This window comes from Phyllobates terribilis, unplaced genomic scaffold (genome assembly GCF_046119375.1).
Source record: "Phyllobates terribilis strain yellow unplaced genomic scaffold, ASM4611937v1 Scaffold_1__5_contigs__length_1240528914, whole genome shotgun sequence".
Lineage (NCBI taxonomy): Eukaryota > Metazoa > Chordata > Amphibia > Anura > Dendrobatidae > Phyllobates > Phyllobates terribilis.
In genome coordinates, this window is record NW_027362761.1 from 568,445,646 (window position 1) to 568,472,381 (window position 26,736).

A 26,736-nucleotide genomic window follows, 5' to 3' on the forward strand; every position below is an offset into this window, starting at 1 on the left:
GCTACCACTACACTACAGCGGGATAGCCAAGAAAGAGTGAAGTCAGCACGGTAGGCCTACAAACTCCCCCTGACCAGCGGGATTTCCCAGTTGCTCTCAGACTGACCAGGCCTCCATTGTTAGCCTGTATTCCGGACGGGTCCCTTAATATCACCAACAGTAAAGACCCTGACTTGCATGACAGACTCCGTGTGGTTACTGCTGCTCCCGCGCACCATCACCACTAACATCCACACTTGCTGCCCTGAGGCTATACTCCTCCCGTGGGGAGTTATACTACCCTCAGCTGCACCCACAACACCGGCCTCAGCGGTCTGCCCTGCAGCGGCGGTTCACTCTGACCGCAATCCACGGGTGGCGTAGTCAGACATTCAGCATATAGACTGCCATTTAGTTTGACCACCCTGAGCCACGGACCGGGTCACCGCCACGCGGAGACTACAACCCCCAGCATCCCACAAAAGGCCCGGTTCTGGGTTCCCCACACGGCCCAAGGGGCGCGTCAACTTTGGCGTAGTCGGCAGGATTTCGTGCCCGCCACCAACGGGTACTGGGTGCCTGGAAAAAGACTGTAATACTTACCTTGGCGGAGTTTCCCGCCATCCGCAGCCGTTTCCCGCAATCCGCAGCCATTTTCCCGCCATCGGGCGCCATCTTTGGGACGCCGCGCGGGAAGAAGAGGGGAGTGGACGACGAAAGCGCGCGAGACCTGGAGCCCCGCCTTACGCTCGGATGCTGCGCAAGGTCCTGAAAGGAGCCAAGCGGACGCTGACGTCACCAGCACGCGACGCCAGGTCCTCAACCTCGACGATCATCTGCGGAGCCGCGGCCTACGGAAGAGGAGCAACGGAAGGTAGGCCACGGTTGACTAGGGGGGAGGAAGATGTCGGAAGCGGAGGGGACTTCCACCGCCAGCGCGGCCGCTGCCGCAGTGATGCCGTTTGCCGTGCCTTGCATCCTGGGAGCGGCCTGGTTGCCCCAGTTGGGGATTGTTACCCGTTGCATTTTTGGAGTTGCCCTTTTAACCTGGCTGAGGACTGAGAGCAGCCATTCCCCTTTTAACCTGGCTGAGGACTGAGAGCAGCCATTCCCCTTTTATCCGGCTGAGGACTGGGAGCAGCCAACCTTGTACATAGTTGCACTTCTTAAAGTGCCCCCTATTGGTTTACCTCAACCGCTTGCACCTTGAAGGGTGATATGGACACCCGGTCATAGCAGAGACTGTGACCTGTTTGGAGAGACCTCGCCGTTGGAAAGGTTCCTGCTAATGATGTTTACCATTTTTATATTTGAAAAGAAAAGTTTTATATTTAATTGCCGGAAATTGCTTTAAAGAAAATGTTTATATGTGAATAAAGAGAAAAGCTTTATGAAAGTAACGTTAAAAAAAAAAAAAAAATTCATATGATGCCGTAACCTCTAAAAGAAAAATTGCCTCCCATAAAGGGATGAGTTATTGTGTTGATAATATTATATGTTGATGCATTCAAAAATTTGCATATCTTTGAACAAAAATGTCTTTTGCTCTGTTCCAGCCCGCGGATGTGCTGTGATTTACCAGGGGGGAATGTAGCACCCCGAGGGCTTGGTTGCTACAGAGGTATTGCATCTCACCTAGAGGTGTGATATCTCACTTCCAGGTAAGGATGGAGTGTGGATCAGTACCCCGACAGCTGCATGCACTACACCACATTTCCGGGGGGCAGGGCGACCGATATGCCCCTAAGTTGGGCACGACAGTCCCTGTCCCTGGCTGGAGTGGGGGGAGGGAACACCTAGGAAGGGGGAACCCTGTAGTGCAGGGGCAGAGAGGAAGCAGTTCCTGGATGCACAGAGAGAGAGATATAAAAGGTGGGGGCCATCTTAGAGCAGCAGCCAGTCAGAGGAGGAAGAGAGCAGGAGCAGGGCTCTGTGGAGCTCTGCTCCAGGAGGCGGGCCTAGCCTGAGAGGCCCAAGACAGAGAGAAGACAGGGAGCATGGCTGCTGCATGAGCTCTGCTCCACGGGCAGGCTCTGTCAGGAGGCCTGGGCCTGAAGGAAGAGGGAAGAAGGAAGAGGAGCGGAGGAGGCTCCAGGAACAAGGAACGAAGGGACCCCAGGGGTGTGGACCGGCGAGTAGCCACCGCACGCCCGAATCTACCTGCGTAGAAGGGTCAGGCCAAAGGGGGAGACCGGTCCCCGAAACTAGTGGAGGCGGGGAACTACCCTCAGCTAGAAACCGGAGGCTGTGACATTTCAAGTGGCGCAGCCCCTCGCTACACCCGCTCGGAAGGCACCATATAGGGTCCAGGGAAACTGAATGCACGTTTGCCCGCCAAGGCCCGAGGCAGCTGGACAGAAGCGTGGTCACTGGTGGGGTACGACAGGCCAGAGGAAGGACACATAAAGGGGGTCCTGTGAAACACTCCGGAGATACCTGGGAGTCTGCCGAGCCCCTCACCTGGTGAGCACAGTGCGACGTGGGCAGCCGTTACCTGCAGAAGTGGTCTGGATAATAAGAACTGTGAGTAAAGACCCTGGACTGCATCACTGACTCTGTGTCGTCACTGCTACTCCTGCACCATCACCCCCATCCGCCGCATACACTGCCCTGAGGCTATACTCCTCCCGTGGGGAGTTGTACTACACTCTGCTGCACCCACAACACCAGCCTCAGCGGTCTGCCATGCAGCGGCGGTTCATCCTGACCGCAATCCACGGGTGGCGTAGTCGGACAATTTATAAATAATAACGAACACCATAAATAGACTGCCATTTGGTTTGACCACCCTGAGCCACGGACCGGGTCACCGCCACGCGGAGACTACAACCCCCAGCATCCCACAAAAGGTCCGGTTCCGGGTTTACATCATTAACCCTTTTGACGAGCATGCTTGGGTGTTCGCTGGCTATTTTCGGCGTGATTGAGCCTCCGCGGCTGCACGTGTGTGGCTGTTAGACAGCTGTGACACATGAGCCGCGGGGGCACTAACATAAATGCCGAGCATGCCGAAAATACTCGGCGAGCACCTGAGCATGCTTGCCGAAAGAGTCGTCTTCAGACGTTTCTATGTGGCGCCTTAAAAAAAAAGCAGATACCTCATTAACTGCAAAATCAAAGCTTTTCTGTCCTATAAAAAGCATCTGCACCAGAAACGTATCAACTAAGGGGGAAGAGATTGTTATTGTGGAGTTTGGTGCAGATCCTGCAGAAAACAAAGAACACAGTATTTCTGCAGCGTGTGAACACGGCCTCACAGACACAAAAATGCCGGATGTCGTATAATGAAGCTACATAATGATGAGAAAGTTCTGGCGGCTCCGACTGTGAATGAGGAACAAAAAATAATCTACAGGTCCCAACTAGAGAAGAGCGGGACACACAGATGACGTCCCACCAGCCCTGGGTGATCAAAAGCCCCCCCGGGAAGTAAAAATATCCACGGCCCCCTCCCGTCCATTCACTACTACTTATCAAACTGAGTTTTAGGTTTTATTTCTCAGCTATATTATCAGAATGACTGATTTTATGCAGACTTTATGAGGAAAATAGTAATAGATGTGAAAATTAGCTCAAGCCAGTTTGGACAACCAACAAAATGGCGGACAATACGCATACAGGCGACACTTATTACACATCCGGTTGCTGGAGTGTGATAGAGTTTACAGCGCGGGATAGAGCGGCACCACTGACTCATGGCACAGTGCGGTCGGCTGGGCGAGTCTAGCTCCGCGCATGCGCACTGGAAAAGTAGAAGCCGATCTGATGCAACCGGCTGACAGTGTGTGAGAGGCATGGAGGAGATCACCGGAGGCACCGAGCAGCTGCGGATAGGTGAGCACCGGCGGGGAATGGGGCCACACAGGCATGGCAGGCCGGGGTCATTCTGACTGGTAGCAATCTATGGAGGGGCAGCCCTGACATTGTACAGCAGGGAGGGAGGGAGGTTTAACCCCTTCTGTGCCTCGTGTCACCCCCCTATTTTAAGTGTTTTAAGATCTCGGCTTGCTGTAAGTGAATGATATAACACCCGCTGCAGCGAGTGGATCCTGATACATTGAAGCAAAACCTCAGCTGTGAGAAGTGTCCGGTGCTTCCTGGGTGGAAACAGGATGGTTTCTGTTCACTGACAGCAAGCAGAGGCCAGAAAACAAGGAGGGACTGATACCCCCCCCCCAAATGCAGGGACGCTGCTGCTGCTCCTGTGTGTAGGACCATGTGCTGCTTCATCTGCATCACCCTCCCCTCCGGGGGCAGCCATTAAAGGGGCGCTGCAGCGAAACTGATTGGGGGGGCAGTCACTGGTCGTCATTATTATCACCATTATCTCCAGCTCTGTTACCCCCCTGCATTGCCTGCAGGCATGTGACCGCTGCAGCCAGTCAGTGACCACGGCCCTCAGTGCTGAGCCTTGACGTCTCTAAGTGGCCATTGATTGGCTGCAGCGGTTACATGTTGCTTGTCACTAATTAAGGACCTAGAGCATCGCTGGGGGAGAAAATGAAGGGGGGGTAATTTTGTTTCTTTGTTTTTTAACGCTTGCAAACACACGGGGCGTAAACTGTGTGAAAGTCATGTGCGAGGGGGCGAAATCCACAAACTGTGCAGTGTATCTGTCCGTGTAAGCACAGCCATCAGATACGATTACATCGCCCGCTGCACCACACCAACAAACAGATCGTTATTTTTTTTTTTTTATTAATTTATCTTGTTAATTGGAGGGATCAGACAATTCTTTCTTTTGCGCTCCCCCCCCTTCAGTAATTTTTCCATCCCCCATAGCATTACGAGGGCTTGTTATTTTGTGGGGCGATTCAAAGTTATGAATAACACCATTCATTTTTTTTTATATTAGCTCATTTTATTGAAAAACATTCTTTCTATTAAACATTACAATTGTGCCGCAAAGGTATAAATTCTGATCTTCTTACAGATATCTATAGATATTAGTTACAATGTTGCAGATATTACATCATATATTAACCAAGGATAACTGCTACGTAATGATATAGATCAATGTTCAACCATTGCCCTCATCTACAGTGTTGAGGTTATGTAGATGTAATGGAGGTGTACATTAACGAGACAAGGGTGCACTCACTAATCCATCCCGTATAAACAAACCTGGAGCACGTCGGGGTGTGTAACGCCGGGGAGAGGTGTGTTACAGGCGAGCCTCACCACTTCCCCCAGATATTATGGAACTTTTGGGGGCAGCCCTTATTTCCATATACAATATTTTCATATGATAGTTTTTTCCATTGCACGGAAGTTAAGGGAATCGTTTGTCATGTGCCTTTAACCTCCGCGGGTTAAATTCCACGGTCAATCACTGACAGCGGGATTTAACACTCACCAACCGGAAGCGCGTCACAAATCCCACCCATCAGCGCCCCTTTCATGCGATCGGGGGACGCTGAAGGGATGTCACGACAGCCAGATGTCTGCAGAAGACCCCCATGCCTGTCGTTGTGCATCTCCTGTGAACGCCGGCTCATGGCCGACGTTCATAGGAGATCGTTAGTTCTGTGCTGAAGCCCTGCTATGTATAGCACAGGCGATAGGACGATCGCAGCTTCAAGGGGACGAATAAATAAAGTAAAAAGGGGGGAAAACAAACAAACCACCAGTTCAAATCAATCTTTTGTCACATTGAAAATGAAACAATTAAAAAAAATAAACACATTTAGTATCGCCGCATTCAGAATCACCTGAGCTATCAAAAGATAAAATAAATGAATCTGATCAGTAAACGGAGTGACAAAAGGAAAAAACATAACGGCAGAATTACGTTTTTTTTTGGGCACCACAACGTTGCAATAACGGGCGATCAAAACATCGTATCTACCTTAAAATGGTATCAATAATAATATCTTCTCAGGGTGCAAAAAATAAGCCCTCACCCTGCACCAGATCCCGAATAATGGAGACGCTCCAGGTCTCGGAAAATGCAGACAAAAGCTAAATACTTTTTATCATACAATTTTTAAAAAGAAATTTTTTTTCACTACTTTAAGTAAATAATAAACTATAGATGTTTGGTGTCTGCGTCCTCGTACTGACCTGGGGAATCATAATAGCTGGTCAGTTTTACCATATAGTGAACATGGTACTTAGTTTGGGTCTTGAAGAACCCCATATAAAGACCGCCATCATGCTGTGAAGTTTCTTAAAATATATTTTATGGATTTTAATAGAGGAATGTTGCATTATATAGAGGCATTTCGGAAGGATTATCGCCTTAAGAAGATTGATTCTTCCAGCTATAGAGAGGGGCAGATGTGACCAACTCTCAAATTTGTGTTTAAACCTGTTGGATGTAGGATATACGTTGTCCTTTAGGTCCACGATTGGGTTCCGGTTAATGATGTGTATTAACGGCGAGTAGCCCATAAGCCCCAGAACTACATTTATTGTCTGTTAAAGGCCGAACTGAGGACTTATCCCAGTTTATGGTAAGTCCCAAAAATTCCCCAAAGTGATTGATCAGGCTGATTTTCCCCGGAGGGATCGCTCTACTTTGGACAAGAAAAGAACCAAATCACTCGCAAATAATCCGACTTTATCCCATCGAGAATTCATCGGAATTCCCTCCACCAAAGCGTCTTGTCTTGAGTTTAAGAGCAATGGGCTCTATCCCTGTCTGGTTCCTTTCCCCAAATCAAAGTATCCTGATAAAATTCAATTCACAAATATATTAACTCCTGGCTTACTATAAAGTAGTTTTAATTCAGGTGCAGAGTTGATCATTAAAGGGATATTCCCATCTCCGAGATCCTATCCCAATATGTAATAGGTGTAATATTAGCAAATGCCTCCTATTAGAAATTTAGTATAGTTCTTCTGATTCGCTCTCTCTATCCTAATGTGCAGGGCATTGCAGGATCTTAGCTATCCATGGTTACGACCACTAGCAACTAACTCACTATATCAATGATCGTAACCATGGATACCTAAGTTACTGCAATGCCCTTCACATTAGGATAGAGACAGAGCGAACCAGAAGAACTATACTACATTTCTAATTGAAGGTATTTGCTAATACTATTATTATTACACCTACTACATATTGGGATAGGATCTTGGAGATGGGAATAACCCTTTAAACCCGACTCTCAGGAGCACTTGATGGTGAACCTGGAGCTGTTATTTTAGCGTTTTGATTTTTATTCTCTTTATATTTTGGTAAATCAGTCTTTTTTTATAGACTCGAGGATGAACAGGTTTTTTCTTTTCTTAGATTTCTCCTAGTCAGTAAGTTGTAAACAAAAGTGTTAATAACTCAAGAGTTTTAATAAGCCGTAAATCGCAGAGCTGATTGTTTTTACAATATTATCCAGCCATAAAGATGGGAATACTTGTAAGTTTACAGCTCTGCGGATCACCTACCTACTGCCTGCAGACATTCACTAGTAATGGCTCTGCAGATGGTCTCGCTGCTGCCTGCGGATATGTGCACTAGTAATGGCTCTGCAGATGGTCTCGCTGCTGCCTGCGGATATGTGCACTAGTAATGGCTCTGCAGATCGTCTCGCTGCTGCCTGCCGACATGTGCACTAGTAATGGCTCTGCAGATCGTCTCCCTGCCGACATGTGCCCTAGTAATGTCCGCAGGGTGACGGTCTGCAGAGCCATGTGCACTTGTAAGGGTATGTGCTCACTATGAGTTGCAAATGAGTGGCAGCCATTTTTTTTTTTCACATGTGGACTTTCCTCATAGAGATTAGGTCTATGGGGAAAGCCTGCATGCGGACCCGCAAGAGAAATTGATATGCTGCAGTCTGGAAAGACACGGCGCATGTCAATTTCCTCGTGTGAGCTGCAGACGCATAGTGGGTATGGATTTCTAGAAATCCCATCCACTATGATGTAACATCTGGCCGCTGCAGGTTTGACGCTGCATAAGTCTGCAGCGGCTCCGGATCGTGTGCACACAGCCTTATGGCTCTGCAGATTCTATCCCTGTGGACATGTGCACTAGTAATGGCTCTGCAGATCTTCTCCCTGCTGCCTGCAGACATGTGCACTAGTAATGGCTCTGCAGATCTTCTCCCTGCTGCCTGCAGACATGTGCACTAGTGATGGCTCTGCAGATCGTCTCCCTGCAGACATGCACCCTGGACAGAGAACTGGCGCAGCATGAGAGAAGTCTTGGACATGGAGGCAGGAGGTTCGGATTATGGAGGATGTTAGTCTTAGATCGGTTGCAGAAGGAAGAGCGTGGAGATAGAGATGAGGGAGGAGATGTAGGGCGGTGCTGAAGCATTGAGAGCTTTTTTGGTGAGAGAGATGAGTTTATATCGAACTCTGTAGCAGATGGGTAATCAGTGCAATGACTGGCACAGGGTGGAGGCATCGGTGAAGTGGCTGGACAGAAATAAGACCCTGGCTGCCGCATTCAGAATGGATTGGAGAGGAGAAAGTTTGTTTAGATGGAGACCCATAAGAAGAGAGTTGCAGTAGTCCAGACGAGAGTGAATAAGAGCGACAGTAAAAGTTTTTGTTTCCCCAGTAAGTTATTCTCGTCATCCGCCATCTTCAACTCTTCCCTGTGCCACTCCGGTCCCGCTCCGCCATCCAGAAGTCAGAGGTAACGGTCACAAATTCTCAATGTAAGTCTATGAGAGCCAGAATGAGGGCAGGACGAGGCTCTCATAGACTTGCATTGAGAAGTGACCTCCAACGGCAAACACTGGAGTGATCCGGCAGGTCACAACCTGCAGAAGGCGACCGGAGCGGCGCTGATAACAGCAGAAGACAGCGGATGGTGAGTATAAAACTAAGTGCAGGGATCTTACTTCAGTAGCACCACTCCAGCGCTGCAATAAAAAAATAACACTGATGTTAGAGACATCGGGCAGCAATATGCACTTAACAGCTCTGCAGATAGTCTCTGTGCTGCCTTCTGACATATGTATGGCTCTGCAGATCATCCAACCAATATTACAGGAGAAATTGCAAACAAACACTTTTCAGTAAAATGAATTCCTCCATTTGTAACCCATGGTTCCAGAGCTGCACTCACTGTTCTGCTGGTGCAGTCACTGTGTACATACATTACATTACTGATCCTGAGTTACATCCTGTATTATACTGCAGAGCTGCACTCACTATTCTGCTGGTGCAGGCACTGTGTACATACATTACATTACTGATCCTGAGTTACATCCTGTATTATACTGCAGAGCTGCACTCACTATTCTGCTGGTGCAGGCACTGTGTACATACATTACATTACTGATGCTGAGTTACATCCTGTATTATACTCCAGAGCTGCACTCACTGTTCTGCTGGTGCAGGCACTGTGTACATACATTACATTACTGATGCTGAGTTACATCCTGTATTATACTCCAGAGCTGCACTCACTGTTCTGCTGGTGCAGTCACTGTGTACATACATTACATTACTGATCCTGAGTTACATCCTGTATTATACTGCAGAGCTGCACTCACTGTTCTGCTGGTGCAGGCACTGTGTACATACATTACTGATCCTGTACTGATCCTGAGTTACATCCTGTATTATACTGCAGAGCTGCACTCACTATCCTGCTGGTGCAGTCTCTGTGTACATACATTACTGATCCTGCACTGATCCTGAGTTACATCTTGTATTATACTCCAGAGCTGCACTCACTATTCTGCTGTTGAGTAATTGCGTACATTCACAGCTATTGTTTTTTTTTTTCTTACAGGAGAGATGTACATTTCTGACACAGAAGGAGATGACTCCACTGGAGATGGAACCAAGGAAAAACCTTTTAAGACTGTCCTAAAGGTAGGATGAGGATTTTAAAGGATATGGATATGTTTGCCGCCAATTTAGTCTCTAATTCCTCTGGTGCATCTAGAATAAAAAACACAACTACATGCAGCGGGTGAAATAAGTATTGAACACGTCACTAATTTTCTATATAATTATATTTCTAAAGGTGCTATTGACATGAAATTCTCACCAGATGTCGGTAGCAACCCATCCAATCCAGACAGGCAAAGAAATCATCATAGATGTCCATAAACTGTTATGTGTAATAATGAGAAATGACACGGATTAAGTGTTGAACACATGAAGAGAGGTGCAAAAAGACATAGAAAGCAGGGCTGTGGAGTCGGTAAGCTGAACCTCTGACTCCAACCCCACAGCCCTGGTCACTACTGAGCGTGTACATAAAGTGAAGCACAGATTCCTCTCAACTAAAAGCCGAGACCCTTAGATCGGGAACAGAACAGACATTTCATAACTTTCCCAAATGCTTATGAAAACATTTACATCACATCCTGTGTTGTATTACTGTACCCAGTGTGTTATATATTTTAGGAGTCTTAGTCCATTTTATATAGACTACGACTCCACTGCTTTGATAGATTTCAGCTAGTGTCAGGACTTTCTATCAGTAATTAGAAAGCAATCCTGCCACTTAGTGAAAAATAATATCAGCCTGTTCAACTGATGGCCTATAAAAAGGTGTCTCATTACCAAGGTACCACACAAGAAACATATCATGATGGGTAAAACCAGTGAGCTGTCTCAAGACCTTCACAACCTTATTGTTGCAAAACATACTGATGGCGTTGGTTACAGAAAAATTTATAAACTACTGAAGGTTCCAGTGAGCACTGTTGGGGCCATAATCCAGAAGTGGAAAGAACTTCATTTCACCATATACCGGCCATGATCTGGTGCTCCCTGCAAGATTTCAGACAGAGGAGTGAAAAGAATTATCAGAAGAGTTGTCTAAGAGTCAAGGACCACCTGTGGAGGGCTGCAAAAAGACCTAGGATCAGCAGGTACAATTGTTTCAAAGAAAACAATAAGTAATGCACTCAACCTCAATGGCCTGTATGCACGCTCACCACGGAAGACTCCATTTCTGAACAAAAAGCATGTTCAAGAGTGTTGAAAGTTTGCTCAACAACATTTTGACAAACCTGTGAAATACTGGGAGAATATAGTCTGGTCAGATGAGACCAAAATTGAACTCTTTGGATGCCATAATTCACACCATGTTTGGAAGCCAAAAGGCACTGCATATCACCCCAAAAACACCATACCAACAGTGAAGGTCGGAGGTGGGAACATCATGTTGTTGGGCTCTTTTTCAGCATACGGCAATGGAAAACTTCAGATGATTAAAGGAAGTATGAATGGACAAATGTACCGAGACATTCTTGATAAAAATCTGCTGCAATCTACCAGGATGATGAAGATGAGACAAGGGTGACGGCAAGACAATGATCCCAAACACACAGCCAAGGAAACTCTCAATTGGTTTCAGAGAGAGAAAATAAAACTGCTAGGATGGCCGAGCCGATCACCTCACGTGAATCCAAGAGAAAATGTATGGAAGGAACTTAAGCTCCGAGTTCATAGGAGGAGCCCACGGGACCTTCAGGATGTGAGAAGTGTTTGTGTGGAAGAATGGGCCAAAATCACTCCTGAGCAATGCCTGCGACTAGTTTCTCCATACAGAAGGTGTCTTGAAGCTTTATCACCAAGAAAGGCTTTCTTACGTAGTATTAAATACATTTCAGTAAGCGTGGTCAATACTTTTTCCCTGTGTCATTTCTCGTTACTACACATCGTTTATGGACGTCTGTCGTTTGATATCTTTGCCTGTGTGGGTTGAATGGGTTGTTACCGACATCTAATGATGATTTCATGGCAATAGCACCTTTTAGAAATAGATTTACTTAGAAAATTGGTGGCTTGTTCAATACTTTATTTCACCCACTGTGTATCATTCGATTTATGGCTACAGCTCTGATGCAGACCTATGCATCTCCATGGTTACAGACTACAAACAAGCCCCGTGTAGTCTGTTTCTGCAGCCACTGTGTCTTCTTCTGACCCGCTGTGTCCTTTCCTTGTTTCAGGCTATGCTGACAGTAGGGAAAGAGCCGTTTCCAGTCTTTTATGTGGACTCACAGAAGGAGAACGAGGTGAAACATTAGCTGATTTATTTTTTCTAGGGCATTTCCACACTTCGAGCAGATAATATGGCGGTGCTTCATGTGTCAGGGTACGACTGAAGGAGATAAGGAGTGGAGCAAAGTAAAGATGGGCCGGCTACCTCTTGTTCCCAATCATCGGCCCTTGTAAATGTGCTGGCGATCAGCCATAGAGCAAGACAAACCCTTGTTAATTGGCTAGTTTAATTATCGTTGTCGGCAGCACATTGTTCTGTACATAGGGTATGTGCTGCCGACCACAGGCCAGGACTGTTCGGCTGGATTGCAATCCCAAATCCTCTTCTTTCTTCTCCTACAGAGATGGGACGTGATCTCCAAGACCCAGCTGAAGAACGTCAAGAAGCTCTGGAGCCGGGAACAAATGAAGAATGAGGCCAAGGAGAAGAGAGAGGTCAGGAGCTTCCGATGCTGGTGTATACCGCTAAGTCCGTACACTTCGAGTAATGATCTACAGATCATTGTGAAAAGTCCAAAAATAGGAAAGTGAGGATGGAGAGAGTTAAAGTTCTTCTGCCTTTATGAACAGAGGGCTTGGTCCATCCATGGATTACATGGATAGACATTTTTTTTTTTTTTTTTGTCGTGTAATACCTAATTTTACCTGTAGTGGCCACTGTTTGTATGTGAATCACTGCTGATAACAGCATCTCCAGCGATCAACTGATCATTGGTGGACCTTTCAGATAGGGTTTGTTGTAACAGGCCAAAAACTGTAAAAGTGGAGTTTCCCATCTTACTAATTCGATAGGACATCATTGTAATTAAGGGAAGAGGGAAACAGTAGTCATTTTGGTCTTGGTGCAGGAAAAAAAAATGGTCTGGTTGCTGTCCTCTACTTCTTGGGATGATTAGGGCTCCAGCAATTTTTATGCTGAACGAAACCCAATTGTGTACATGCACCTTCTCCATTTGGTGTTTTTTTTTTTTTTAATTTATTTTTTACTATTATTTATTTTATTATTGCATCTTATTTATTAAAATCCTCAATTTTTATTTTTTCCTTTTCCAGGCCGAGGACAACCTAAGACGTGAAAAGAATTTGGAAGAAGCCCAAAAAATTGTCATCGAAAATGACCCCAATCTCCCGGAACCGGTCACGGTAAGAGCCCCTGACCTTGGGGAGATGATAATTGTCAGGATGTGATGATTATTTTTTACCGTCCCGTCACTGGAAATATTATTATTTACACTTTTGGCAATTTTTTTTATTTTCTTGCTGGTTTTATAGGCAAAAATTCGGGAGCTGGAAGCGTACCGCGGACAGAGAGTCAAAGTGTTTGGCTGGGTCCATAGACTGCGCCGGCAAGGTATTAATAATGACCCATTATATTAGAGTCCATGTTTGGAGAGTTGCCCACAGTTTACAAAATCTATTTTTCTAATACCTTATTGGGGAATTTGGATTTAATAGAGGGGGATAAAATATTTCGATCCTCATTTGTTAGCCAGAGCGACGACTGTATCCATCTATCCACTCCTTACACACACAGTCCATTGATTTACATGTGTAATACTTCATTTCTCCTATGGTGGCGCTGCAGGAGAGCTGAACTTGGCACTTGTGTATTCATACATGATTTGCACTGATCGTGTGCTTTGTCCGTTTCAGGAAAAACCTTAATGTTTATAGTCCTAAGAGATGGGACCGGATACCTTCAATGTGTCCTCAGCGAGAAACTGGTGAGTGTCCTGCCGAATAATGGAAGTAATGACAAAGTGGGACCCCTGATCCATTGTTGGGACGCCTGATCTAAATTGTATGTAGAAGCTCACATAAAATAGGATGAGCAAATATATTCTCGTGGCCAGGTGAGTAGTCCAGGAGCTCTGCAGACCACCTTCTTACATTCTGGAATTCTACTGATTGGTAGACCCGGTATGACATCGTTGTTTTGGCATGATGCACGCATGACATCATATAAATAGACAGACCGAACTGTATGGATATATAGCATAACTGTGGTCAGGGTACTCCCAAGTTAAATATACAGCCTACAAAATTGGAGTAATTTCCCAAATCAAATGTAAATCCATATTAATATATAAAAAACACTTTATTTCATAGATAAGATAAAATCACATAACAAAGTTAAGAAAATAGATCTTATGAGGTAAGGATACACACAAATGCAGAGCAGCAATAAATAAGTGGGTCCTAGGGGAACAACTGGCTGACCCCATTCAACTATAGCATATCGTAGTCTATAGTGCATGTGCACAGTAAAAAAGTAGCAAGAGGCACTGTATGGAGTTAAAATGGTCTCCCCAAGGTAGGTACCTCCATACAGAGAGAGGCAATCATAGAAAGTCACTGAAAGAAGTTGAACAGGCAAAATAGCGATCACAGGTGGAATCAGAGTGCTCACCCATAAGGTACAGAGGTTACCACTAAGCCACTCTGCAGCCCCGACACGCGTTTCGCGTGGCTTCTTCGGGGGGCGGTCAATGACATCATGCCTGGTCTACCGATCAGAAAAGCCGCCGGAGATACCAGAAGGTAGGAGGAGGTTCGCGGGGCTCCCTTCTGGCCACCCCGGAGATGCAGCCACCTGTAAAAACAGCTCCGGTCACTTAAACGCTGCAGTCAGTCGCTGACAGCAGCATTCAAGTTTCGCCGTCACATACTGTAGTACTGAATTAGACAGAAAAAAAAAACTTAGTGAAAAAATGAACAAATACCATAAAAGTTTGAAATGCGCCTCCCATGTCCTCAGCCAAAAATCAAGAAATATAAAAAATAAGCACAATGGTGTAAAAGTCCGATCTATCAAAATATCATTATTTAACCCGAATGATAAATGCCGTGAAGGAAAACGCCGGCAGAATTGCAGTTGTTTGGCTGCCGCACCTTTCTCCAGAAAATGCAATACAAAGCAATCAATACATTGTGTATACTCCATACTTGTACCAATAAAATCACCAGCAAGAACTGATAGATCAACAAAAAGCAAGAACTCGCACAGCTCTAATGAAAGAAAAGAAAAAGTTACGAGTCTCAGAAAATGGCAGCACAAAGTAAAACTCTTTTTTACTGTGCCCGAAAGAAAAAATCCATGGCGGAATCACGTTTTGTTTCACAATTTCATCGAATTTGGAATTTCTTTTCCCCCTCCTTTTTTTTTTTTTTTATGGTTGTGGAATAATGTATGGTGTGAATGAAGACTACAATTCCCCCCCACCTCCCCCAAAAAAGCAAGTCCTCATATGGCTAGGTGGACAGAGTAATAAAAAATATGTAGTTCTTGGAAGAAGGGGAGGAATAAATCAACAAGAGCACAAAAAGAAAAAAAATGGAAATAAACTTTTTTTGCAGTAATATTTTGTATGTGGGCTCGATCTATTGGGAGAATGTTTCCGCAGGATGACTTTTGCCGAATGGTTCCTCAGGTGAACGCGTCGGTCTGTCTCCATCACCTTCCATAGTGAATGACAATACGGTATTTTCCTTTGTATTTTCGCAGTGCCAGTGTTACAACGGGCTGGTCCTCACTACAGAAAGCACTGTGGCCGTATACGGGACCTTGGACCTCGTGCCGGAAGGAAAACAGGTAAGAATTTCCTACTATATGGTGCTGTACCCCCGAACCCTGGCATAGGATGGGAGGAATGGCATAAATTGTGGCACATGGAGAGGACAGGAGGGCTATAAGGTCCTGCGGCTGCAGATTGCACTCTCTCTTGGCCGCTCAGGTAGGACGCTGAGGCCGTCACTGTATTAAGGTCTTTCTACATCTGCTTTGCTGATCTGATGTCTGTCCTTCCAGGCCCCGGGCGGACACGAGTTGTCCTGCGACTACTGGGAACTTATCGGATTGGCTCCCGCTGGCGGCGCTGATAACTTGATTAATGAAGAATCTGATGTGGACGTCCAACTCAACAACCGGCACATGATGATCCGAGGAGAGAACATGTCTAAGATCTTCAAGATTCGTTCCACCGTCATAAACTGCTTCCGCAGCCACTTCTTTGACAGGGGCTACTATGAGGTGAGCGGTTGACAACTCCCCCCTTTCCCATCCCCCAGCTTACACGTCTATTCTTCTCTTGACTGAGCATGCAATCTGCTTTGCGGACCACCCATAGGCTATAAACGTCCGATCATTCCTCGCTTTGCCCTGCAGTGACGTTCTAAAATATCAATGCATGTGGTCGTACGAGAGCAAGGAGCTGGCTATCAGACACAGCTGAGCTCCTCGTAGAGAAGGCATAGCTGGTTTATTACCGTCTCTGCCTTCCCGATTGCTGTATACACAGCAGTGAACAAACACTGTGTGTACAGTATAGGAAGAGCTGATGGCTGCTCCTCCTGACACAGCGGTCATGTAACCTCTGGGTGCAGTGGAGGTAGTTGGGTCCTAGGTCCTATGAGACCCAGTCAGCCCTGCTGTGCAGACCGAAGTATGAATTTCCACTGTAACTGGGGCTAATATACCAGACACAGTTACAGGGAAAATCAAGTTAAAAAAACAGATTTAAATGTTGAAATCCCCTCCTAAAGGACCTTTATGACCTTATGTGGAACAAAGTATGTAAGCTAAATGAAAAATAATACATCAATTAAAATAAATGTAGTTAATAAAAAGTGCTCTGTCCCGTAGTAAATTGTCCAATGTATAAAAATAATTTTTATATTGAACAAATCTTTAAATGCATTTCAGTTGTCCTATGTGGTCATATAAATAAAAAAATTAATTGAAAAACACATGTATTTTCCCACTGATATCGCCTGATATTGGCAAAAAAAATAAGAGAATATGAAAATAACATTAAAAATTAGGCCCCAAGTATAACGGGAAAAAAAAGATGCACAAATTAGTTGAATATCCAAGCAAGAAAATTATAAAAAACTCTTTAAACTGCACGAAAATATGCAGGAAGGAGAAATGGCCTGGTCCTGAACTGGTTAAAAATAAATAATAAATATATTTAGTTTTGCCGATCAAAATATATAATTATTTAACTCGGAAAGTAACCTCCCTAAGGAAAGATGAAAAACATCGATCGAACATTTTTCGGTCATCGCACCTCGATCACGTAAAAAGTGATAAAACCGTCGTACGTGATGTAAAATGCCGCCAAATCTACTGTGAGCTCAACTGGTGAAAAAAACCAAGCACTCGGTTATCATGACGGAAAAATCTAACAGTTATATAGGCCTTAGAAAATGGCGACACAAACCGAATTTTAATTTTTTATTTTTTTTTAACTCCAAAGTAAAAAAAAAATAAAAAAAAGCAAAAACAACTATTTGGTATCGCCGTAATCCTATTCTTATTGGAAAATCCTATTGCCAGGTCATTTTCACTAAATAATGAAACCCCCATAAAAACAGTGACGGAATTGCCTAATTTTTTTTTTTTTACTTTTTACAATTTATTTTTTTATTACATTCAAAACTACAAATCTGAACACAATAAATTAAAAAACAAATAACTGTTTAACAGGTGACGCCTCCGACCTTGGTGCAGACACAAGTAGAAGGAGGGTCCACGCTGTTCAAGCTGGATTATTTTGGAGAAGAGGCGTATCTGACCCAGTCCTCGCAGCTGTATCTGGAGACCTGTATTCCCGCTCTGGGGGACACCTTCTGCATCGCTCAGTCCTATCGAGCCGAACAGTCCAGGACGCGGCGACATCTAGCAGAGTAAGGAAACGCCGGACGCTGCCGCATTTACCGATCTGAGACTGGAAAGCTGCTCAGACCTCGCACTTCTCACAGCTGAAGTTTTGTAACAATTGTCTCTAGTGTGAACATTCCTCTGAGACAAAATCCAACAGCTCAGTCCTTTTCCTGCCTTTTTGCTACAATGTGTCGGTCCGCAGTTATAAAAAAAAACTGTGAGCAGTGTTGGGTCAGTGCGGGTTATCAACAACTGGGTATAATGAAGCAGGTTACTATTCACTGACAGCAAGGAAAGTAAGTGACAGAGGTCTTTCTGTATCAGGGTCTCTGCCCCCCCCCCCACCCCTATTATCAAGGTCTCTGCCCCCCCCCCCCCCCCCACACCTACTATCAGGGTCTCTGTGGCCCCCCCCTTACCTATTATCAGGATTACTACATTTTAGATCGGTGATGTGTAAGTCCACAACACCCCATTTTGGGGGCAGCAACACATTATAGGGGTTGTCTGAAAATGTTGAGATTGTCCACCTTTGTAAAAAAAAAAAAAAGTGTGTATATATATATATATATATATATATATATATATATATATATATATATATATATATATATATATATATATATATATATATATATATATATACAGTACAGACCAAAAGTTTGGACACACCTCATTTAAAGATTTTTCTGTATTTTTATGACTTTAAAAATTGTACATTCACACTGAAGGCATCAAAACTATGAATTAACACATGTGGAATTATATACTTAACAAAAAAGTGTGAAACAACTGAAAATATGTCTTATATTCTAGGTTCTTCAAAGTAGCCACCTTTTGATTTGATGACTGCTTTGCACACTCTTGGCATTCTCTTGATGAGCTTCAAGAGGTAGTCACTGGAAATGGTTTTCACTTCACAGGTGTACCCTGTCAGGTTTAATACGTGGGATTTCTTGCCTTATAAATGGGGTTGGGACCATCAATTGTGTTGTGCAGAAGTCTGGTGGATACACAGCTGATAGTCCTACTGAATAGACTGTTAGAATTTGTATTATGGAAAGAAAAAAGCAGCTAAGTAAAGAAAAAAGAGTGGCCATCATTACTTTAAGAAATGAAGGTCAGTCAGTCCGAAAAATTGGGCAAAGTTTGAAAGTGTCCCCAAGTGCAGTTGCAAAAACCATCAAGCGCTACAAAGAAACTGGCTCACATGAGGACCGCCCCAGGAAAGGAAGACCGAGAGTCACCTCTGCTTCTGAGGATAAGTTTATCCGAGTCACCAGCCTCAGAAATCACAGGTTAACAGCAGCTCAGATTAGAGACCAGGTCAATGCCACACAGAGTTCTAGCAGCAGACACATCTCTTCAACAACTGTTAAGAGGAGACTTTGTGCAGCAGGCCTTCATGGTAAAATAGCTGCTAGGAAACCACTGCTAAGGACAGGCAACAAGCAGAAGAGACTTGTTTGGGCTAAAGAACACAAGGAATGAACATTAGACCAGTGGAAATCTGTGCTTTGGTCGGATGAGTCCAAATTTGAGATCTTTGGTTCCAACCACCGTGTCTTTGTGCGACGCAGAAAAGGTGAACGGATGGACTCTACATGCCTGGTTCCCACCGTGAAGCATGGAGGAGGAGGTGTGATGGTGTGGGGGTGCTTTGCTGGTGACACTGTTGGGATTTATTCAAAATTGAAGGCATACTGAACCAGCATGGCTATCACAGCATCTTGCAGCGGCATGCTATTCCATCTGGTTTGCGTTTAGTTGGACCATCATTTATTTTTCAACAGGACAATGACCCCAAACACACCTCCAGGCTGTGTAAGGGCTATTTGACCAAGAAGGAGAGTGATGGGGTGCTACGCCAGATTACCTGGCCTCCACAGTCACCAGACCTGAACCCAATCGAGATGGTTTGGGGGTGAGCTGGACCGCAGAGTGAAGGCAAAAGGGCCAACAAGTGCTAAGCATCTCTGGGAACTCCTTCAAGATTGTTGGAAGACCATTTCCGGTGACTACCTCTTGAAGCTCATCAAGAGAATGCCAAGAGTGTGCAAAGCAGTCATCAAAGCAAAAGGTGGCTACTTTGAAGAACCTAGAATATAAAACATATTTTCAGTTGTTTCACACTTTTTTGTTAAGTATATAATTCCACATGTGTTAATTCATAGTTTTGATGCCTTCAGTGTGAATGTACAATTTTCATAGTCAAGAAAATACAGAAAAATCTTTAAATGAGAAGGTGTCCAAACTTTTGGTCTGTACTGTATGTATGTGTGTGTGTGTGTGTGTGTGTGTGTGTATATATATATATATATATATATACACACTGTATGTTAATATAATATATACTGTGTGTGTATGTGTATATATATTATTCCCTTTTTTTGTCTCCTTTTTTTTTTTTCTTAAATGTGGACTTAAACTAATTTTCACACTTTGGTTTCATTGAAAAAATTGTGCACCGTTTGCTTTCTATAACCTCTTTGTTGCATTGCTTATTTCTGGCTGCAGAATGAGCTAGCTTAGCATCAATCAGTGAACTCATTCCTATAGTCCAGTAGGAGAGTTGGTTTATTATTATTTATTATTATTATACTATAATATTTTTGATCAGAAACCGCATAAAAGGTGAATGTACAGTGAAACAAAAAGCCTGCGAAAGCAAAATTTTTAATGAAAACCAATAACAAAAATTATTTTAGCCCCAAATTCTTGCATGTAAGTAAAAGAAATAAAAAAGAAAATTGAAATTTTTTGCATTGTTTGCTTTCTATGTCCTCTGTGTTGCATTGCCTTTTTGCTGGCTGCAGAATGAGCTAACATAGAACCAGTCAGTGAACTAATCCTCAAAATCCAGTAGGAGAGCGTGTAACTTTTTTTTTTTTTTTTTTTTATTAACTCCTTAGTTGACTTTTTGATTTTTGACCACAAAACAGCTGGAAAGTAGAACGTGCAGTGAAATGATGAGCCTGTAAAACGATGCTAAATTTTTAATGAAATTTGCAAAAATTATTTTTAGCTCCAAATACTTAAATTTAAGTAAAAAAAAAAAAAAATTGTCTCCAGAAATGGACAACCCCTTTAAATTAATTGGAAAATAATCATTAGTCACCTGTTTAATCCGCTCACTCTGCTGTGTTCCTGCGATGATGACATCACGTTCATAAATCACATGACCACGGCTGTCAGTAACTGGTCCTAATTCTTGCATGTAGGGCCAGTGATTGGCTTTAATGATGTAACTGGGGTGAATTTAATGATTTTATTTTTTTTTTTTTTTTCCCCATTTTATAACCTTTTGACATCACGTTCATCATGTGACCTCTGCAGCCAATCATTGAGCTGAGCGGTCATGTTTCTTGCACTCGTCCCTGCTGAGACTGTGCAGCATATCATTACTGCAGGGTTGGCGGCGATTTTACTTTTTTCTGCTCTTAGGCCACTTATATCAAATCTTGGATAACCCCTTAAAGGGAACCCGTCAGCACCTTTTTATTTATGGAAGCAGCAGTATGGCTGTGCAGCCCCTTATCCCTCGAAAAAAAATGAGACCTTTTTTGTCAAGATAAGATGTGCCAGTCAGGAGAAATCTAGTGTTGAAATTATATGCAAATCAGACTGGAAAGTGCACTGGGGGCATGTCAGTGCATTTACGCGGCTTCCAAGTGCATTGACACGCCCCCAGTGCACTTACATCTTCTACTCTCGATTTCTCATGACTGGCACATTAGATCTCTACAAAAAAGGTGTCATTTTTTTCGAGGGGCGAGCGCCTACACAGCCTGTACCACTATGTAAGAACGTGATTACAGGTTCCCTTTACAAAATCACAATCTTCCCACATCATAGTCCTATGAGAAAAGGTGGCAGCGGATTAAAAATATATATATATATTTTTTTGTGCTAGACTGATGTCACTGTGCTCCGGTATTTCAGATATACTCACATCGAGGCCGAATGTCCCTTCTTGTCCTTCGATGATTTGCTGAATCGCCTTGAAGACCTGGTGTGTGACGTGGTGGACCGGGTGCTGCAATCTCCCATGGCACAGCTGGTGATGGAGCTGCACCCGGTACGTCCCCAGCGCCGCTCGCTTTACTGTTCCTTGGTGTAAAAATCTGGTGGATTGAGCAGATTTCGGATTCAACCGCTTCTGTACCCCATGGCCGCCTGGTCATTGGGAGACGTTTGATATTGACCGCAGGGGTCACACATATTGTGGTCTCCACCGAGGGCTGCAACTGTGTGAGTGGTCTGTGTACATCACCGCAGTATAGGGTGGTGATATAGAGGATTTTTTTTTTCTTCTGTAGGAGTTTAAACCACCTAAGCGCCCGTTTAAGAGGATGAACTACCCGGAGGCCATTGCCTGGTTGAAGGAACATGATGTAAAGAAGGATGATGGGATGTATTATGAGTTTGGGGAGGTAAGAGCTGATAATATCGTTACCAGATCTTCCAATTGTGCCTCATCTGGCATGACGGTCCCACATGTGGGAAGTTATCCCAGGAGGTTGGCAGTATGTCCCTGTTTGAGGGGCACTATGGGGGGAATCTTACTGTATATGGAGGTAGGGGGCATCATTATATAAGGGACGCTGTAGGGACATCATACTGTGTGAGGGGCAATGTGGGTGCATCGTGTGTGTGTGTGTGGGGGGGGGCTGTGGGCGTGTCAGACTGCGCGTGAGGGGCAATGTGGAAACACTAAGGGAGTCTCTATTAGGGGCATGATTTTTATGTACAGTGGTGGCCAAAAGTATTGGCACCCCTGCAATTCTGTCAGATAATACTCAGTTTCTTCCTGAAAATGATTGTAATCACAAATTCTTTGGTATTATTCTCTTCATTTAATTTGTCTTCAATGAAAAAACACAAAAAGAATTGTCCTAAAGCCAAATTGGATATAATTCCACACCAAACCTAAAAAAGGGGGTGGACAAAAGTATTGGCACTGTTTGAAAAATCATGTGATGCTTCTCTAATTCGTGTAATTAACAGCACCTGTAACTTACCTGTGGCACCTAACAGGTGTTGGCAATAACTAAATCACACTTGCAGCCAGTTAACATGGATTAAAGTTGACTCAACCTCTGTCCTGTGTCCTTGTGTGTACCACATTGAGCATGGAGAAAAGAAAGAAGACCAAAGAACTGTCTGAGGACTTGAGAAACCAAATTGTGAGGAAGCATGAGCAATCTCAATGCAACAAGTCCATCTCCAAAGACCTGAATGTTCCTGTGTCTTCCGTGCGCAGTGTCATCAAGAAGTGTAAAGCCCATGGCACTGTGGCTAACCTCCCTAGATGTGGACGGAAAAGAAAAATTGACGAGAGATTTCAACACAAGATTGTGCGGATGGTGGATAAAGAACCTCGACTAACATCCAAACAAGTTCAAGGTGCCCTGCAGTCCGAGGGTACAACAGTGTCAACCCGTACTATCCGTCGGCGTCTGAATGAAAAGGGACTGTATGGTAGGATACCCAGGAAGACCCCACTTCTTACCCCGAGACATAAAAAAGCCAGGCTGGAGTTTGCCAAAACTTACCTGAGAAAGCCTAAAACGTTTTGGAAGAATGTTCTCTGGTCAGATGAGACAAAAGTAGAGCTTTTTGGCAAAAAGCATCAACATAGAGTGTACAGGAAAAAAAAAGAGGCATTCAAAGAAAAGAACACGGTCCCTACAGTCAAACATGGCGGAGGTTCCCTGATGTTTTGGGGTTGCTTTGCTGCCTCTGGCACTGGACTGCTTGACCGTGTGCATGGCATTATGAAGTCTGAAGACTACCAACAAATTTTGCAGCATAATGTAGGGCCCAGTGTGAGAAAGCTGGGTCTCCCTCAGAGGTCATGGGTCTTCCAGCAGGACAATGACCCAAAACACACTTCCAAAAGCACTATAAAATGGTTTGAGAGAAAGCACTGGAGACTTCTAAGGTGGCCAGCAATGAGTCCAGACCTGAATCCCATAGAACACCTGTGGAGAGATCTCAAAATGGCAGTTTGGAGAAGGCACCCTTCAAATATCAGGGACCTGGAGCAGTTTGCCAAAGAAGAATGGTCTACTATTCCAGCAGAGCATTGTAAGAAACTCATTGATGGTTACCGGAAGCGGTTGTTCACAGTTATTTTGGCTAAAGGTTGTGCAACCAAGTATTAGGCTGAGGGTGCCAATACTTTTGTCTGGCCCATTTTTGGAGTTTTGTGTGAAATGATCAATGATTTGATTTTTGCTTCATTTTCTTTTGTGTTTTTTTCCTTGCAAGCAAATTAAATGAATAGAATAATACCAAAGAATTTGTGATTGCAATCATTTTCAGGAAGAAACTGCGTATTATCTGACAGAATTGCAGTGGTGCCAATACTTTTGGCCACCACTGTATAAGCAGCAGGGCCATAGAGATTAGCGCAAAGGGAAGACCTCCAACTTCACCTGGCGAGGTGGATTCCCAACTTGCTTCCAGGCCGCCCGGACCTCTACTACCAGCTAGTACCTGTGCCCCGGTCTGCCTAACCACTGCAAGTAAAGATAAGAGGAAACCAGGATACTTTTGTCCATCACTGTATGCACACATAAAGCTAGGCAGGATTAGGGGTGTTGGGACACCTTTGTATTGTACCAGTGCTGTTACCCTTGCAGTTTTCACTTTTGTCCACCAGATGGCATCAGAGTCCAACCACCAGTAACTTCACCTGTACATAATCCATAATTCCAGTAATCCGGCACACACATTAGTTCTATCTATGCCAATACTTTCTTTGATCGTGGCAAATATTTTTATTTTTTGCTTTAAGGATATTCCAGAAGCCCCAGAGAGGTTGATGACAGACACCATCAATGAGCCAATCTTGCTGTGTCGCTTCCCAGCTGAGATCAAGTCTTTCTACATGCCGCGCTGTGCGGAGGACAAGCGTCTCACCGAGTCTGTGAGTATACTACGCCGTCTGCTACGTTTTGGTCTTTCATCCCTCTGGCGGCCATCGTGGTGCCATATTTACATAGTCATTCATTAAAATGTGATTGATCCCTTTCTGCCCCCTCCTACAGGTGGACGTGCTGATGCCCAACGTGGGCGAGATTGTTGGCGGCTCCATGCGTATCTGGGACAGCGAGGAACTGCTAGCAGGATACAAGAGAGAAGGGATCGACCCGACACCGTACTACTGGTATACAGACCAGGTGAGATCTGCCGCTCGGATGTATATTTGTATTTATGTATATACAGTGTATACTGATAGAATTGTCTTCTTGCTTTACAGCGTAAATACGGCACTTGTCCCCACGGAGGCTACGGTTTGGGTCTGGAGCGATTCCTCACTTGGATCCTCAATAGGCACCACATCCGCGACGTCTGTCTGTACCCCCGATTTGTCCAGCGTTGTAAGCCTTAACCCCCCCTGGAGACCACCGTCCCCTGGAAAAGGGACCCCCCCCCCTTGTGTTGCAGAAAAGACCACCGACCAGCCTGCTGCTACTGCTGCTTTTATCCGGATATTTCCACAATCCACTTGTTTAGAAATCTCCTTCGTTGTCAGGCGATGCTGTGTTGCTATCACCAGTCATCTCAATCAGTCAGTAAAATGTGTCCACTCCACCCTCCCCTGCCCTGAGCGTCCGGAGCAGTCACACACAATGGTTCACTCTGTATTGGGATCATCAGGTCATGATGTAGCAGAGCCGAGATGTTCAGGTGGCGATATCCTAAGACTGCGTTCACACTGAGTGTTGAAGCCAAATTCCTCCTCAAAACCACTTAAAAGTTTTACATGAGAAATCCATTTTACTATTTTTTTTTTTTTTTTCTGAAGGAAGTTTAAGAAAACTTTTGGTGGGAGAAAAAAAAAAAAAAAGTGCTCGTCACGGAACCTGACGGAAACGTCTCCAACCAGGTATTGTCCAATGAAAAGGCTGCAGTAATCTCTTCTGCATTTCTAGAACTGGTACCCTCGTGGAAGAACTTGTCTTTAAACTCTGTGTGAACACAGACTGAGACTCCGCTCTCATTAGCTACAGACAGAAGCTGCTGTTCGGCACCAGATCCGTCACCCGGCGGAAACCAGCGGCGCTAGTGACTGCAGTGCCGTCTTAACCACCTAAAATGACACCTTCAGCTCTGCTACATCTGCAGATCAGCGCCACTTTCCAGTGCTCATGTGGAGCTTCGGGATCTACATTTTTTTTTTTTTTTTTATATTTTTATTCATCAACATCAAAATTCTCCGACACTTTTCCCTAACATCCTCCATCTTGAACTGGATAATTTCCTTTTATTTTTTAAAGATAAGCGGCTCCCAGTGTCGAGCATCTTCTCATCTTTCTTCAGTCGCCCTTTAATTTCCATCTGTTATGAAAACCAGAGCTGATTTGGTTATTTAATATAATCAGATTTTTGTAAAAAAAAAAAACAAACTACATTGAACATCCCTATAAGATGCTTATTTATTCTGTCGCCCCCTGCTGGTTATTTATCACATTCTCCTATTGACTGTGAACGTCCAAAAGCAACACGTAATGTCTGCACCTCGTATTGTCTCGAAGCTGCCTGGGACCCGTGAAGAACGTCATTGTGGATCATCCATCGCTGTTCTGTATTATTTGTTTTCTTTCCATAGCATTGCATGTTCCTGGAGCCCACCCACGGCATCCAGACACAAAATAAAGGTTTAGCTGGAGATGAGAACGTGTCTGTGCGCTTCTAATACAAGTACGGCATCTGCACGCGCAAGGCTGCTCAGTGCCATGGAAAAGCGACGTCTCAGGATGGGGGGCCCATAACAACCAACATAGTCAATATACATTTAAAATAAGTGACCACCTGTTTGTGCATAAATGCAGATATCTGAGGCTAAAAATCCTTTTTACAACTGTTTCATTAAAGATATTTAATAAAATGTAAAAGGAAAGGAGGAAAATGTCCCAGAAGGTGGACAATTTATAAAGTGGTTTTAACTCTCCAAAATTCCTGTATAGATACAGATTTACAACATAATATGCAGACTTCCTACATCTGCCTCTAGAGGGAGCTGAGGAGTTTACTGTATACTGTGTTATTTAGTACAGTGTATAGCTGCATGCAGTGATCTCCCTCTAGTGGTGACTACAGGCAACCAGAATGTTATGTTTTATATCTGTGTCAGGGGATTTGGAGCTCCCTAT

At 44.3% G+C, this 26,736-nt stretch overlaps 1 protein-coding gene across 1 annotated transcript; it reads left to right on the forward strand.

Moving 5' to 3' along the window:
• Positions 1-3,657: 3,657 nt before the first annotated feature.
• On the forward strand, positions 3,658-26,260 carry NARS1 (asparaginyl-tRNA synthetase 1). Its single transcript, XM_073680954.1, has 15 exons — positions 3,658-3,813; positions 9,677-9,759; positions 11,856-11,921; positions 12,250-12,342; positions 12,961-13,050; positions 13,180-13,258; positions 13,561-13,631; positions 15,413-15,499; positions 15,716-15,937; positions 17,396-17,595; positions 21,515-21,650; positions 21,892-22,005; positions 24,375-24,506; positions 24,628-24,759; positions 24,840-26,260. Exons 1-15 carry the CDS (start codon positions 3,774-3,776, stop codon positions 24,969-24,971), a joined length of 1,677 nt encoding a protein of 558 aa, XP_073537055.1. The 5' UTR covers positions 3,658-3,773; the 3' UTR covers positions 24,972-26,260.
• Positions 26,261-26,736: the final 476 nt, after the last annotated feature.